The sequence below is a fragment of the Arachis hypogaea genome, chromosome 10 (assembly GCF_003086295.3).
Source record: "Arachis hypogaea cultivar Tifrunner chromosome 10, arahy.Tifrunner.gnm2.J5K5, whole genome shotgun sequence".
In the NCBI taxonomy this organism is placed as follows: Eukaryota; Viridiplantae; Streptophyta; class Magnoliopsida; order Fabales; family Fabaceae; genus Arachis; species Arachis hypogaea.
Genome location: NC_092045.1, coordinates 84,757,690 through 84,769,528, shown reverse-complemented (window position 1 = coordinate 84,769,528; position 11,839 = coordinate 84,757,690). Strand labels below are relative to the sequence as shown.

At 33.3% G+C, this 11,839-nt stretch overlaps 1 protein-coding gene across 29 annotated transcripts; it reads left to right on the top strand.

Moving 5' to 3' along the window:
* Positions 1-1,192: 1,192 nt before the first annotated feature.
* LOC112715825 (uncharacterized) lies at positions 1,193-11,379 on the top strand. 29 transcript variants are annotated; one of them, XR_011866704.1, is made up of 13 exons: positions 1,198-1,761; positions 3,826-3,886; positions 4,974-5,767; positions 6,922-7,158; positions 7,246-7,385; positions 7,605-7,646; positions 8,004-8,091; positions 8,349-8,468; positions 8,549-8,638; positions 9,301-9,456; positions 10,016-10,114; positions 10,480-10,531; positions 11,113-11,379. XR_011866704.1 is itself a non-coding variant. In XM_072205046.1 (7 exons), the coding sequence occupies exons 3-6, from the start codon at positions 5,152-5,154 to the stop codon at positions 8,446-8,448; spliced, it is 846 nt and encodes a 281-aa protein (XP_072061147.1). In that variant the 5' UTR covers positions 1,198-1,761; positions 3,826-3,886; positions 4,974-5,151; the 3' UTR covers positions 8,449-8,468; positions 8,549-8,732. The 29 variants fall into 29 exon arrangements, 1 of the variants encoding a protein (XP_072061147.1); XR_011866699.1 differs by lacking the exons at positions 7,246-7,385; positions 8,549-8,638 and having other exon boundaries at positions 1,193-1,761; positions 6,425-7,158; XR_011866696.1 differs by lacking the exons at positions 7,246-7,385; positions 10,480-10,531 and having other exon boundaries at positions 1,193-1,761; positions 6,425-7,158.
* Positions 11,380-11,839: the final 460 nt, after the last annotated feature.

The window sequence follows — 11,839 nt, the reverse complement described above, 5'->3', positions numbered from 1 at the left end:
CGAGGGCAAGGGACAGTGCAGTGAGTGTTGATGGCTGTGCGTATGTATGTGCTTGTTATTTTAATGTTATGGTAAGATGCAGGGACGGGAATAAGGACGTGACGGTGGATATTGGCGGATGTGTGCATGTGTAGGTGCGTGTTATTTTAACGTTACGGTAAGATAATTCAATATTAGAATAGCCAAATTTTAGTTTTATTTTATACTTTACAAAATCACATTATTATATTTTTATTTTAATAATAAAATCTTTTGTTTATATTCACATATTTAAAAAAATATTATAAAAAATAATTTAATTTTAATAAAAAATTTTACATATTCATCTAATTAAATTTATATGTTTATATAAATTTTTAATTAATGAATCTAAAAATTAGCTATACAATTAGTTGTTTGTGTAATATTATTTTACCGTCATTGTATATTAAAATTAAATAAAAAATTGTGATAAATAAATGTTGACATCATGTAAGATTTTTACTCACATGATCACTCACCTAAATGAACTGGAGCACGTGAGTCGTGAAGTAATGGGAATCCAATCCTCATGCTAATTGACGTTTGACACCTTACAAAATTAGAAACTTTTTCGACTATAATAAATTAATAATTCAGAACTGTACAAATAACTTTCTGGAAACAAAGTGATAGTTTAACATCTTAAATTATAAGGAAAAAATATTAAAAATTTAAAACACATGCATATATGGTATAATAATAATTAATAAATAAGTGCCTTTTAAGGTTATTGTTTACCTAATATAAAATATGCTAAGCAACATGATTCTTTCTAATTGATATTTGATATTTTCTAAACGAATGTAAGTAAACCTTATCCCTGTGCTTACTTCATTTGTTAACTCGCAATGGTTTTAACAAAACTATGTTAAAAACTTAAAATAATCTACATTACCAAATTTGAGAGGAAGAAAATCAATTATTAGATATCATGCCATATTAATTATTTTGTGATGTATTCACTTATAACCATAGTTAACAGATTCGGTTCGATTTAACTGGTTCGACTAGAAATTTGATTATCTGGTCGGACCGAACCATTTGTTAAACCAATTGTGCAACGGATATGGTCGATTTCGGTTTGACCTGCCGGGTTTCCATAAAATCCGGGGTTAATTTAATCCGGTCCGAGTCGGTTTTTTCTTTCCAAATACCTGAAACGGCGTCAGACGCCCCCTCCCCTTCCCTTTCCCTTTCCCTTTCCCTTTTCCCTTTCGATGAATCCCTAATGCCCAAATGCCAAATCTGAGACTCTGACTCTGAGAGTCTGAGTGGAAACCTCCCTAACCCAGCCAGTCTCGGTGCTCTCTCCGTCTCTAGCTCGGCAGTTGGCACTCCCCCTCACCTCGTCATTCTCTCGTCTCTCCCTTCACCTCGACAGTCGTCACATTCAGTCTCTCACGGCCTCACCTCATCGCTCTCTCAGTTTTTCACCTCGTCCCCTCACCTCGGTCGTTGTCGCGGTCCCGTGCCCCGCGCTCGCTTCGCCGGCGGCAGAAGCAGACGGAACCGCATCTGGTCCCTCGAGTGGTGGTGGTGGTCATCGTCTTCTTGCTTCTCACGGTCTCTGTCTCGTACCTGGTCTCGATCTCTCCCTTCCCTGCGCTCTTCGTTGCCGAGGCAACAGATCCCGGTGGGCTGGTCTTCGTTATCGTCTTCTTGCTTCGAACCTTGCCGTCAGCTTCTCCCTCGCCATCAGCTTCTCCTTCGCCGTCAACTTCCTTCGTGCAACCCGATTTGGTGAGTCTCCCTGTGCTTTCTGTTTCAATTTTGTTGCTGCATCACTGCTCTTTGATTTTGTTGCCAAAATAATTTGTTGCTGAAAATGGGATGTGTTGCTGAAATTTGTTACTGATTATCATGAACCTTGAATTTGTTGGTGAGTTCCCCCTGTTCTTTCTGTTTCAATTTTCTTGTTTTTTTTTTGTTGCTGCCTGAAAGTTATCATAGTTTAAGTTTTTGTTGCTGCCTGAAAGTTATCATAGTTCACATAGCTGAATTTGTTACTCGAACTCTGGAGGTAGAATTTGTTGTCAGCCGTAAGTTGAATTTGATGCTAAACATATCATAAATGTGGTTGTTGCTGGAAGTAGAATTTGTTGCTGGATAACTGAGTTGAGTTGAATTTGTTACTGAACCTTGTTGTTGTGTTGCTTAAAAAAATGCTAAATCTTTTGTTGCTGTACTTAAGGGATAAGAGATAAGAGAGTTGGTCAATAACAAAATCAGTTTGGTACAGTTAGTAGGATTTGTTATTCTGATCTCTGATCTTTCTCTCTTTTCCAACTCTGTTATAAATGAAGCTCTTGCATCCCTCTAAGAGGTGTGTAAAATTGATTCATTGATGGAAAAATAAGATGAAGTTAATTCAATTCACTAGTTTCTTGTACCTCTCTCTTCAAACTCTTCTTTCTCTGTTTCTGATGTTCTGCATAATGCAGTGATTCTTGTGGGAGATATAGATGCAAATCAAAATGAGGAAAATGTTGATCAAGTTCTAAATTTATCCTATGAAGATATAGATGTCGATTTTAAGATCACTTGGACTTGATTTAATGATTGTGTTATCTTTTGCTTGCTCTTGTTTATTTAATGGAGAAAGTATTTTGTACTAGAAACTGTTTATTATCTCTTTTTGCATTAGTTATGTCTAAAAATTAATATTTGATTATTATTATTATTATGTTTGTAAAGACTTGCATTTTAAGTTTTAATACATAATTTTAATTTCATTTTTATAATTTTATATTTTTTAAATTATGACCGGGTCAACCGGGTGAATTAGTGACTCACCGGTTGAACCAGTGACTCAGTAACCCAATCATATGACAGGATTGATTGCCGGTTTGGTTCTGAAAACTATGCTTATAACGTCACTCCTGTAGTAAATCAATAAAAATCTGGGGAAAAAAATATGGAAAAGAAAGATTTTATAATCTCAGCGTTGCCCTTCTATCGCTCTCTTTTTTGAAGCCACCCTTTCTCAAATTCTGTGTTCCTCCGTCCTCCAGACCCCCCATTCTCTCCTTGTTCTTCTACTTCCCACTTGGATCCCTCTACTTGAAAATTAAATCCTTATTCTTTATAGGGTTTCCCGTGTTCGGCCTTCTGATTCAGAACTCGTTAACGGAGGACTCAAGAAAAACAAGCAACGTTTGTTTTTTAGCATTCTAGTTCTTATGGGTTCCTCTTGCACTTTTGTAGTTTTGTTTACTTCTCTTATATTTTGGTTCTGCTTTGAAAGCTGCTTGTTTTTCCTTTTTTGTTCAAAGTAGTCTTAATGTAATACTTATGTGCAAACTTCTTCCTTTGTGTCTATAAAATGTAATAATAATGAGTTAAAAATTAAGCTTATCCACACTGTTATGAAACTTTTATGTACGTATGTGTGTGAGAGAGAACAACTATAGATTCAGTCTGCTGTGGAGCTTAATGAGGAGGAGTTTTCTTCTCCCATGCTCACAAAGACACAAATATACCTACATATGTTTTATGTGGTTGCCCCCATTGCTTTCTTTAAAATGTTTCATAATGAACTCAAAACATCCAAGCGTGAACATAAAAAATTTCTAAACATATTACAACTCAAAAGCAATTTTTATTCTTTAAATTAAAAGCTTGCTATGTTAATTAATTAACTGAAAGTGTAAACAGGTAAAATTTCTAAAATCTCTAAAATCTTATTACTCAGAAGTAAATATGATATTCTTCTTTCTTAAGTTCTTAACAGCTTTAGAACAAAGTGTACTAAATTAATAAGCAAGAGTATGTTAACTGAGAAGAAGTAGTAATGTTTTGCAACAGAATTGGACTCCTTATCAACTGGTGTAGGAAGCAAATTGAAGCCATGTACCAAGTTTTTCAGGTTCTAATCTATTCCTGTCTAAATAAGTCTTATCAACTGCATATTTTATATTTTAATATAAATTTAATTGCTAGAAAACTAAATTGTATAATTCCACTAATGAATCGAGCATCCAAAGCTTCTATACAGGTACTTACTGTTCTTTGGTCTAAACAAGTTGTGAGAGAATTTTGGTTTATTTAATGGAGCACGAAATAGATAAGAAGTGGGAGGATGATAATTGGCACTGAGACCACTACACAAATGATAAATTGATCATTTTTGTCTCCATATAACCTTAGAGCCAATTAGCTTGTTTACATTTAATTATGCTCAACAATAACCTTTTGGCTTTTACTTATTCTATTTCTTATGAACCCACCTTTCAATTGATAAGCTATGAACAAGCTAATATGAACTGAATGTTGATTGGTTGTGTTAGGTATGATGTTAAAATTTTACACGTGAATTTACTAGTTTTGGTCTCCTGTTGAAGCAAATAAACATATTTTTTGCCATCATAACCTTTTAAGAAAGACTCATAATAATATAATTTGAAGTTCTGATATAAAACTTTCAGCCAGAAACAAGAAGTTAATCTCAATCATGATTTTATCTATAATAGCAAACCACCTTGTGGTAGTCTTTAAGTATTACCTTATCTTTGCTCCTGTAAACCTGTTTGGTCTTCAATACTTGATATACAAATTTTAAATTATCCAAGACCAAATTATAAATTTTTATTAAATGAGTAATTTAAATTGGTCTGAAATAAATTTTAAATCAGAGACATTAATTTTTTTACTGTTTTCAGTAAAAAAAAATTATGTATATAGAGTAAATAAATTTTAAATAAATTTTATTACAAAATAATTTAAATAAAAAATTATTATAAGATAAGTTAATTTTCTACAATTTTGTTAGAACCAAAATATCGCATGTAAAATTTTTCTTGAGAATTATTTATAATTTTCTGTAATTTGATTAAAAAGGCTAGAGACAATACTTTAAGTAAAATAAAAAATTAATCATATCAATTTAAATGGAAGATAAATATAAAAAAATTGTTAATGATCTGATATTTTTCTTAAATAAATGAAAATTGCAGCACCTCCCAGGAATTATATCCTGTCTTGATGTCTTCTCTGAGTAAAACCTCTTTTGGCAAGTCCTCAATATCCAAACCCAAGCTCTAACCTCTATTCTCTACTTCCAAGACACTGATTTGAGCATCAGGATCCGGTTTTAAGAGCAAACCCACCTGTAAAAATCAGTTCTTTCTTCCCATGAATTCTGTTTCTATAGGTTCCTTCCACCCCATAACCCCACCACTATGCAAATTCCACCAAAACCTTCAATTGAAGCACCAACAAGATTATCTCTGTGGCAGTGCTTTCAAATTTTCATCAAATTCCCTAAAATCAAAACCCATTAAGCCTATTTCAACTTTGCTGCAAGCCACTGAGTCAGACACAGATGCCCAAGTTTCAATCCCTGAGGGTTCTGCATCCGTTGTTTACATTGAAGAAGTTGTTGAAAAGGACTGGTCTATACTTGATTCTGTTGAGTCAAATTCTAATGTAGAATTCAAGAGAAGCATTGAACGTATTGTATCTGCTGGGAATGTTGAAGAGGGTTCAAGGGTCTTAGTCTCAACTGGGTCTGAAGAGTTTGTGGATACATTGGTGGGTTTGTGTAAGTCTCTTTTTGTGGTGCACGATTCACTTCTGATATTGGCTCTTATTAAAGAGAAATATGATAAGGTTAAGTGTTGGCAAGGAGAGATTGTGTATGTTCCAGAGAAATGGGCTCCTCTTGATGTTGTTTTTCTCTATTTTCTTCCTGCTTTGCCCTTCAAACTTGATGAGATTTTGGGGTCTTTGGCTAAGAAATGTTCACCTGGTAAGTTTTTCTCGTGGTTGAAGTTTGTTCTTTTCCTTGTTACTTTGCATTTCTCTGCAAATTGTGTATTTGAAAATGGACTTGATTTTTATGTACCATGTTTTACACACATTTCTTAAAAATCATTCAAAAGAATCCATTTATCTGGATGACGAAAAGTTTGATAGTGCCAAAATTGGTTAAAAGAAGGATGATAGTGTGGATATAGTTTGGTTATTAATGATGTGTTATGAGGTAGAAAATAAAACGTTTTGCAATTTTAACTGTAACATTTACACTTATTCACACATCTTGTCTTTCATCAAGCTTTGAATAATGTTTTGCCCCATTAAATGAAATTGCTCTGGAGAGAATGCTATTTGCATTCCAAGATTTCTACACCTATTACCAAAGCCTGGCTCTTAATTTGCTTGAACCGAAGTTTGAATAAGAGGATAGATTAAAAATGTCAAATTTCTAATACTCCTTAGGTATTACTTTGGTATAGAAGCTAAAATTTTCAAGTGTATTAGAACAGTGCACCAAACATAGTAGCAAACTAAATAGATTTTCTTATTGCACATATATTTTAGCTCAATTGTTGTTCCCTCTTTTGAAACTTAGGTCAGAGCTCTGGATACTTCTTATTCTTTCTGTAATTTTGGATCTGACCTGTAGGTGGACGGGTGATTATCAGTCATCCGCAAGGGAGACTAGTGTTAGAACAGCAACGAAAGCAGTATCCGGAAGTTGTAGTTTCTGACCTACCTGATAGGACAAGTTTACAAATTGTTGCAGATGCTCATTCTTTTGATTTGGCTGAATTTGTAGACGAACTTGGCTTTTATTTGGCTGTTCTAATTGCCCAGGAGCTTAAAAACTAGAGTAGAGATTCATAGCAGTAGACAATTTAGTTGGACTTTCTTTTTTATGGTTTTTGGCTTTATGATTGTTACCTTTGAATTTTTGGATGAAAAGTGAAACTATAAATCAATTCAACGTTGCTGGTACAAGAGGCTTCTCTTTCTTTTCTAAAATACATTGTCCATAATTTTGGAATTGTATACTTATATATTTGTGCTTGTAAGTAACTTTGGTTTAGCACCTGCCCACTGCTGCATATACTTATTATACATTGTCCGGCGGCGTCATTACCACTGCCGTGTCCGTTGCAGTAGAGAGCTTCTGGATCGAGCCACCTATCTTATCAACACGTTTTCAGATCTTTCTCTCTATACTGTTGTTGCTGTCATTGTCGTCGCTGCAGTTTCTGCCGCCGTTGCCGCCACAGTTTTTGACGTCAATCCCGCCGTAGTTGAAGTGGTACAATGCATTTTCAAATCTGTTCACTCCCGAGCTTCTTCTTCAACGCTGTTTTCTCTCACTCCAATTTCTCCTTTGAACTGCCGCTGGTACTTTTTTTTATTTTTCTTTCCTATTAATTTGCTGATATTTCTTCTTTGTTAACAATAAATTTCTTCTCTGACTCTTTCATGAAGTAGCTAGCTCTGTGTGCCTCACTCCACGCACTCAAAAATCTAAACACTCTTCAAATTCATTCATTCACTCACTCGCATTCCGCACATGAACTCTCTACTTCTTGGTTCTTTTCCTAATAAAGCTTCACTAGTTACCCCTGGTATGCTATGCTATGTGTAATGTTGTTTTGTAACTAAAAATGACAATGGAATCTGCAAATGTGATGTATTCGAATCTAGTATCTTTTTCTATTCTTCTTCGTTTTTCTTTTCCAGCAATTGGAGGATGAAAAATTGATTGATTTACTGTGAAGTGTGTACATAAATAGTTTTCGCTACTCTTTCTTTAATTTTTTCTTTCTTTTTAATTAATTTTTCAGGTGGAAGTTGTTGGAGGAGTAAGAATTGGAATTGTTTGACTAGTATGTTCAATATCTCATATTTATTACTTTTTGTTTCAGTAAACTTGATAAACATGAATGGAAAAAGAAAAATGGAACCATTTATGAATATATAAATCTTCAGTTGTCATGATTTAATGACTATTAGCAGTTTAGCAATGCTCTTTTTAAGTTTACTTGTGGTATGCCACTGTGGCTATGATAATGATATCAGTTAGTTGAGTAATTGACTCTCTTCACAGGGTCCTAGCTGTTCCTTTTGACAATAATTATGAGATTCTTATTTTAACAATAATTATGTTAAAATTCAATTTTTCTGTATGCATTTTTTCGGCTTCTCGCCTTAGGGTTTTAACGTTACCTGAGCTGTTTATGCAGACAACAAAGATTCTTGCAAACTTGATTGTGATGGGAGGGGGCATCTTGGCAAGAGCAGTTGTTTAGGCATATCGCCAAGCACTTACTAGTATGTTTTATAAGATTGTGATTGATAGATTTGTCACTTGTGTGAACAGCATATCTGCATTTACCATTCAATTCCTGTAATCCCGTGATTTTGTCATATTCTTTATTTATAAATATTGTTGGTTCCCCTTATATATAACATATGCTAATATTGCTCAATTATCACCCAGCAGAGAAATTATTTTATCATTCAATTGTTACTCATTCGGTTTCTAACTAGCATTTAAGGGGTACTGATTGGTGTCGGATGATTTATAGCTGTGATACCCCCCAAATGAGCTTTAGTGGCTATATTGGAGCGATTTCATATGGGAAGACAGCCGCTAATAATAATAGCAGAGGCAGAGCTTTGTACTGAAGTTGGAATTGTTACCAGAGGTACTGTATCACTATTACCCTTTTTAATGCTCCTTTTCAATCTTAATTTCAAATCATTGTTATGTTTCCATAATTTGAAGGGGAGCCTCGGAGCAGCGGATGAGTTGTCTCCACGTGACCTCAAGGTCACGGGTTCAAGCCGTGGAAACAGCCACTGATATAATTATCAGGTTAGGCTGCGTACATTACAACCTTGGTTGCGGCCCTTTCCCGGACCCTGCGTTAAACGCGGGACGCTTGTGCACCGGGTTGCCCTTTTTTTATGTTTCCATAATTTATTACCCGTTGTTCAATGGATTTGTGATCAACTCCTGATTTTAATTCTTCTTTTGGCATCTACTTCACTAATGATATATGATAACTGCTAAGTTGATAACCCTCTTATTTAACTTCATATAACTATTTTCATAAAGCATATGGAGCTTGTTATTCTCTGCCAGCTTTACATACATGCATGTGTACTGTCATCACCAATCATCAATAGTAACATTTTTTTGTGATTTTAAAATTCTGGATAATATAAAGAGGCCTAATATTTTCAACAGATTAATACTACTCATTCACATAATTTTTTTTCTCTTCAGTTGGATAAAAATATCTGGACAATTTCAAAATGCATGATAAGATTGGTTAAAACTTCAGTGGTACAACTACTTAAATGCATTGGCTAGCTGCTGAGGTTGTTACTAATGATGGGATTCGCAGACGCTTTAGTTGGGCCAGACAATTTTTTATTCACACTAGCATAGTATAAATACTTCTTATAGTAACACGAGTCATTCTTTTTTTAGTTATAATGATGTGGCGATTGTGGTCTATTCTTTTGTAACAGTTACTTGTATACTCAAAACATGAAGTGCCTGTTTGGTTCATGTCCTCAGCTGGAGAAAATGTGAATTCCCACTCAATTTTACACAAAGATCCTCTCACGTAGATTTTTACCTGGGTCCGGGAAATCATGCTTCTCTATGTCAATTGTAAACCAAAAGTATGTGATTCTAACTTCTTGCCTCTTATGCACCTTCAGGTTGAGACTACTTCAGAAAATACTTAATGTGTCATCTATAAATACTTTTTGACTATTTCTATGCATAAAATCTTATTTTCTGTATATAAAAAATATATATATACAATAATTAGAAAGAAATAGTAGAAAATTGACGAGAATTGAATGATCTGCTAACGTAAAATATATACATGTATGTGAGTGCAATCCACCAATGCATGGTATTTTATTTAGCTTCTAAATCAGGTATGGACAGGATTTTGGATTTGTATTTACTTTAATTAGCATATATGGAAATCAGTAAAGAATAATCTACATTTGCATTTGCATGTGTTATCAAATATTTATACAGTCTCGTCATATTTCTATTTATTTATGTTCTGCATTTGCATGTGTTATCAAATATTTATAGGTATTTTTGTATCTACACAAAATTATTATGTTCTGCTATTGCCCCTCTTTATTAATTATTCTCTTTCATTTCTTTATTTTTATTTAACAAATTAATCTCGCTCATGGATTTAATTTCTGGTTTTATTAGGCAATTTGGTTGGGTTTCTTCTGTTTCTGGGATTGAAGTAGGTACCAATTTTCCTTTCACCAGTTTTTTGCTATTGCTTTTGAACAAGCACTTGTTAAGGTAAGATAATAATTATATCCTATTTTGTTTTAAATATGTTAGAAGTCTATTATAGCTTTGTATTTTATTATGTTAGAAGTCCCATATATATTTTTTTAGTAGTACACATGTCTAGTAATTGTTTTCCCTACTTGAAGTTTAATTAGCAAACAACAAACAAACAACAACAAAGCCTTGTCCCACTAAGTGGGGTCGGCTACATGAATCAAACGACGCCATTGTGCTCTGTCATGTATCATGTCTACAGAGAGACCGTTTAAAACAATGGATAAATCTTGGATTGCTAAGTCACGAAACTCAGATGAATATATAGTTGGTCTAGAAAATTTCTTGGTCTTAATTGAAGATATTATATTTATTTTTAGGAGCTTTGCATGAAAAATTAACACAGCCAACTCTCGGAGGTGACATGAGATGGTATATACATACACACACTTGGTACATGTGTGATTTTACTTGCATTATATATGTTAATGATGTACATTGAAACACATAAGAGAAAGGATGGGTCTTTTATAAATAACGAGGCATTAACTATAGTGGTAAGTATTTTGTAAACCGTTGCTATTTTATCTTATTTTATTTGTATGTAATTATGTGTAAATTAGATAAATGCTTTAGATTCTGTGACATAATATACATAGTAAGCATCAATTATGTAATGAAGGTAACGAGGCAAAATAGATTTAGGCCAGGGTCTCATATCTCATATCAATTAGGTGGTGCTAAAATAGATTAGGCTAGGGTCTCATCTCATATCAATTAGAAAAAAAAGAAGGTAATGATGCAAATACTTACCCTTTTCGCAATAGCTTTAATACCATTGAATGCTGAAAGTGAGTGAAAAAGAATTAGTTCAGTGACAGTGCGAAATAGAAAATTAAATATTATGGGGCGTGGAACGGAACTGCTTTAATGTACTTGATTTCTGTTTACTACACACATTTGTTTTAGATAGATAGATAAATTGAATAGTTTCTGTTTACTACTTTAAATAGGAACAAATTGAGCTGAATATGACACAGTCAAATGTACAATATTAAAAGCGAGCCTACTACTCTCTTTGATGCTAGGAGATCAGTTGGTGATAGCAACAGACACCCGAGGACAAATATTTGAGATTTTTATGTAATTAGATGATATTGAAATATGAAAGTTGTTTTATTTTATTTTATTTTTTAAAGAAAAACAGTAATAGTTATGTAGAACAATACCATATGCAATTATGTTTGGAACTATTGATATTGAGAATTTTTTTATATTGAGGAATTGTGTTATAAAAGATTTAGTTTTTAAATTTTGATACTAAAAAATAAATTTTTAATTGGAGAGAATGTAAATGAGATGAGATTAATGAATGTTTTGAAATTGAAAATAAATAAACAATTATAAGGTTTGTGAAAGTTTGAAAATATCACAGTTTATTTTTGTTAAATTAAAAAAATCAATTTGTGCAGGTTTTAAACTGTCACAAAAGTAATTTAAAACTGCCATAAAAGTCCAATATAAATTCCACTAAACATATACAAAATTCACTACAAAACTTCGTGGTACCTCAAATTTTGGCAGTTTTAAAAACTCCCCAAACATCATTTGGTGGGGTTTATAAACCTCCACAGATAGGAGAAAAAACTTTCACAAATGAATAAAAGTCTTGTAGTGTAGAGGGCACATGACCCGCCAAAAGAAGACATAAAAGAACAGAAACGATGTTGCTACTATGTC

Excerpts from the sequence above, each read along its gene's own strand:
- LOC112715825 (XM_072205046.1), top strand. The coding sequence starts at position 5,152 with ATGAATTCTGTTTCTATAGGTTCCTTCCACCCCATAACCCCACCACTA. Across the intron at positions 5,768-7,604 it reads GGCTAAGAAATGTTCACCTG|GTGGAAGTTGTTGGAGGAGT; the intron begins GTAAGTTTTTCT and ends TTAATTTTTCAG. Across the intron at positions 7,647-8,003 it reads GAATTGGAATTGTTTGACTA|ACAACAAAGATTCTTGCAAA; the intron begins GTATGTTCAATA and ends CTGTTTATGCAG.